This window comes from Triticum dicoccoides, chromosome 2A (assembly GCF_002162155.2).
Source record: "Triticum dicoccoides isolate Atlit2015 ecotype Zavitan chromosome 2A, WEW_v2.0, whole genome shotgun sequence".
NCBI classification, from domain to species: Eukaryota; Viridiplantae; Streptophyta; class Magnoliopsida; order Poales; family Poaceae; genus Triticum; species Triticum dicoccoides.
This window is the reverse complement of record NC_041382.1, coordinates 10,482,931-10,487,025: the sequence shown is the minus strand read 5'-3', so window position 1 is coordinate 10,487,025 and position 4,095 is coordinate 10,482,931. Positions and strand designations below refer to the sequence as shown.

General features: G+C 48.4%; 1 protein-coding gene across 1 annotated transcript; it reads left to right on the top strand.

Moving 5' to 3' along the window:
• The first annotated feature begins 1,034 nt into the window (after positions 1–1,034).
• On the top strand, positions 1,035–2,486 carry LOC119358616. Its single transcript, XM_037625083.1, has one exon. The coding sequence runs from the start codon at positions 1,035–1,037 to the stop codon at positions 2,484–2,486; it is 1,452 nt and encodes a 483-aa protein (XP_037480980.1).
• Positions 2,487–4,095: the final 1,609 nt, after the last annotated feature.

Here is a 4,095-nt window from a genome sequence, read left to right as displayed (position 1 = left end):
GAATTGGGGGAAACCCCTTGGCTGTTCGCTGCAGCAACGACGCCGGCGGCGCTCCGGCGTCGTTCCCCTTCTTGAAGGTGGCTTCGCAATCCCCCCTCGCCCTCCCTTCCTCATCCCGGGTGAAAGCCCCAAATCTCCGGATTGGGTGGTGACGGCGCTCCGGTGTCGTTTTTCTTCTTGAAGACACCACCTTGGAGCGGCGGAGTGGTGGTCGAGGCTTTGGCACGGGAGGTGGCTGCCGGATATCGTCAGTGGTGTCCATGCTCGGCCACTTGCGGTTGAAGTTGGCGTCGGCGCGCGGCGTTGGCGATGATCGATGGTGCGGCTGCCTGGTGCGGTAGTCGTGCTTGTCGCCCCCTCCCGGCAACCTGTTGGTCCTGGTCATGCGAGCTCAGGGGTAAGCGACTCTGCCTGTCGACGGCGTAGTGTCCTCCGATCCAGGACTAGAGGGCAGGGGGCTCTCTTCGGAGGTAGAGATGGATGGCGGACCGGATGGCTTGGCTCAAGGGGGATGACGGAGTGTGACAATCCTCCTGCAGCGGGATCTACCTCGGCTTAGTCGTGGCGTGTGTTGGCTCCTGCTCGCCGAGGGCTTCGATGTTCAAGCTTGTGCTTGGTGCATTCGAGTCTTGTTAGTGGCTCCTTTGGTATCTTGTATATTTGCCGTTTATGGTTTTTTCTTCTTTTCTTTTGTATCGTTGAACTTGTGATTCGGTGGGTGCTTTATAATATAAAGCGGGGGAAACCCTTTTTCGGTAATTCTTCTCCATTACCATAGTGCAGATCAACATCAGGTCAAGACTGACCTATATGAAAAATGCTCACAGTGCAAGTTTTTTATTTATTTATTAAACACTGAACTAGCACAAAGGTGAAAATGACAAGTATCCTTGTGTCGCCCACCCACTCGTCACAGTCAAAAGTCAACCATGGAGACTTTCCTATTTCGTGAAGACTCTCTGCAAGACTTGGCAGATGCCAGCCTATAAATTTGTTAAAAAGCCGACCAGTTGATTACCTACTTAATTCTGGCCATGGAGGTTGCCTTGTCTGCTGTTGCAGGTGAACTAGTGAGCCGTTTCATCTCCTTCCTGCTAAACAAGTACCATTCTAGCCGTCCACACTCGCAGGAGAAGGTGATGGAGAGGTTGCAGCATCTCCTAGTGAGAGTTTGCACCATCGTCGAGGAGGCGGACACACGGTACATAACCAACTCCGGGATGATGATGCAGCTCAATATGCTCTCAGAGGCCATGTACCGAGGATACAGTGTGGTGGACAACTCGAAGTACCGAGCTCTCCAAGACGGGGCAAGCTCTGACGAGGTTAGCAGCAACGACTCATCTATCGGGAGCTTGTATTTAGCCAAGCGTTCTCGAACAAGTAATAAGGGCACGCACCTTGAGTTGCATTATGCCTTGGAAAGCTTGGAAATTGTTGTTGCTAACATGGCAGAATTTGTGATCCTTCTGGGTGGATGCGAGCGCATGTCTCGTAGGCCATATGATGTTTATCTTTACATAGATAACTTCATGTTTGGCCGGCATGCTGAAAAGCAAAAGCTCTTGAGCTTCTTGCTGCAGCACGACGACCCTCCTGGTGATCATGTACCGGCAGTTCTTCCGATTATAGGTGGTGCAACAACTGGTAAGAAAACTTTGGTTGCTCATGTGTGCGGCGATGAAAGGGTTCGTCTACGCTTCTCCTCTATATTGCACTTGAATGGAGACAACCTTTTAAGAATACTTGACCATGGAAGGACTATGAAAGGGATGATGTTGATCGTTATTGAGTTTGTTTCTGATATAGATGACGATGACTGGGAAAAGTTTCACTCATTTCTCATAACAATTGGAAGAGGAAGCAAGATCATTATTGTAAGTAGAATTAAAAGATTGGCCCGGTTTGCATCGGTGAAGCCGATTTTCTTAAGTGCTCTATCTCACGATGAGCTGAGGTACCTTTTCAAGATAATGGCATTCGGAAGCGTAGACCCGACAGAACATCCACGGCTACTTCAGCTTGCGGATGAATTTGCCAAGGTGTTGCATAGTATGCAAGCTTCACTTGTTGAAACAACTGTGTTTGCAGATGCGTTAAGAAGGAGTCTGCATGTTCAATCTTGGTGTGGCATATTGGACAAGGGGATAAGATTCCTTAAAAGGAACCTCTCCATGTATGGTATGCAGCCAAGAATAGCGCTTCTAGAACAAGGCCATCCAATGGACATAAGGGACGTTACTTCGCATCCACACAGCATGGCACCTTATACAATGAATGCTTCAATCGAGAAACCGCCAAGTGTGACTGCTGCGGAACTTCTAACAGATCCTAGTGTTAGACCAAAAGGAGACTTCATTCTCATTCTATGGGAATCAAGGATACCCCCGCATGAATCATTTGTTTATTTTGTTACTAGGCGTGCTCAGGATACACATCATGGTAGCACCTTGCCAGGGAGGAAGCGACGAGGAGTGCCGGTCTAATTTTGTTTCAAAACTCTTGTAATATGTAGCTCTTGCTGTATTTTTTATTCAGAATAAACAGATGTGTTCATGTATACCATTGAAGTAATAAATGTACTAATGATTTTAGCTAACGTACCATAAACTTGTACATTTTATCAGATCCAACGATCCACCACCTGCTCTTTTTAGATAGCGAACAAACGACATCACTCCTTACTATCACTAGCGAGTGAACTCTAAGTAAAGTGACTTACTAATTATATGTTGTGCTGTTGCGTGGATGTGGAATGCACAAAAACTTGGATCAGGTCAGATTACAGTTGCAACTGCAGGATAAGATTGGATTAAGAAGTCTGCTAGGCGCCGACATCCTTCCCAGGCTGAAAGCAGAAATATTCTGATAAAATTTCAGAAACTGTCGGAACAAGCATATGAGGATAATGATTTAAGTTTGAGGTGTATATGGTGTGGATATTCGCAGTAACATCAACATGTTGTTACCATTCTCTTTCTTTCACTCGCACAAACGAAGGTGGAAGATGGAGCACATAACTTTTCCGGCGCACAAACGCCTCCGCCGCACGACATATCCGGGCGCGGCAACACACCGCAGCCTACCCGGAGGAGCTCTCTCACAGCCAACCGGGCGCATACCACGGTCCCGACGGAGACTGCCTCTTCTCTGGCTCATAGGCTCGGCTCATACCGGCGCTCTTGATCAGTACACGGGGAGGGGGTTTTATACCCGGCTGCACACAGACGACCCGGCTGCCACACCGGCCACTACCTAGTCCAACCACACACACGCACTAACCTAGCTACATGCACGGCCTCAACCATCACTTGGGTTAGGCTCTCAACCTTATCCAGCCGAGATCCATGCACTAACTAACCTGCCAACTAGGTGCATGCACTAGCTAATCTGGCCGGCACACTCGCCAACGGCCCCTGCCCACGCGCTGGACTGAGTGCACACCCACTCACACGCGACACACACAGATGACCACGGTGAAACGTGGTTTATTCCTAACACAACAGCCTCCTGACCTGTCGGAACGAGCATCCTAGCACTCGCGCGTCCAGAAGCCAAGAAACAGGGGGGGACAAAAACAATTTCTTGTAGGAAGACAGCTGCTAGTTTGGAATAGCAAACAAAACAAAGTTGTCGATCGTCTAAAACTTTCCAGAACCGAAGAGTGGAACCAGTAAATACGGTACAGTCAGCTGTCTAGCTTGACCTGAAACAAGACGGAAATCATAAGCTTTGTTTTTCTTAAGGAAACTGCTTGCTATGCCGACTTGAATAATAAACACTTAAACAGTGATGGCAATGCGCTCTGTTACACTATGTCAGTTACAATATCCCATAACACTAGCTATAGCACATTCAAGACCTGACAATATTGGAGGTCACTTCTGTGTGAAATCCACGCGAAAAAACTAACAGAAAAAGCGTCTAATATGGGCTGTTACTAAATTCAGTCCAAAGCCTGTTTCAGCACTGAAAAGAGGACCCGTTTGAGCCCACCAAATTATGAGTCTGGTTGCTATACAGAGCACTCCATCTGAACGCAGCCAGCGTCCGGCTACGACACGACAGAGGCGGCGGCGGACAGTGTCGCCTGCT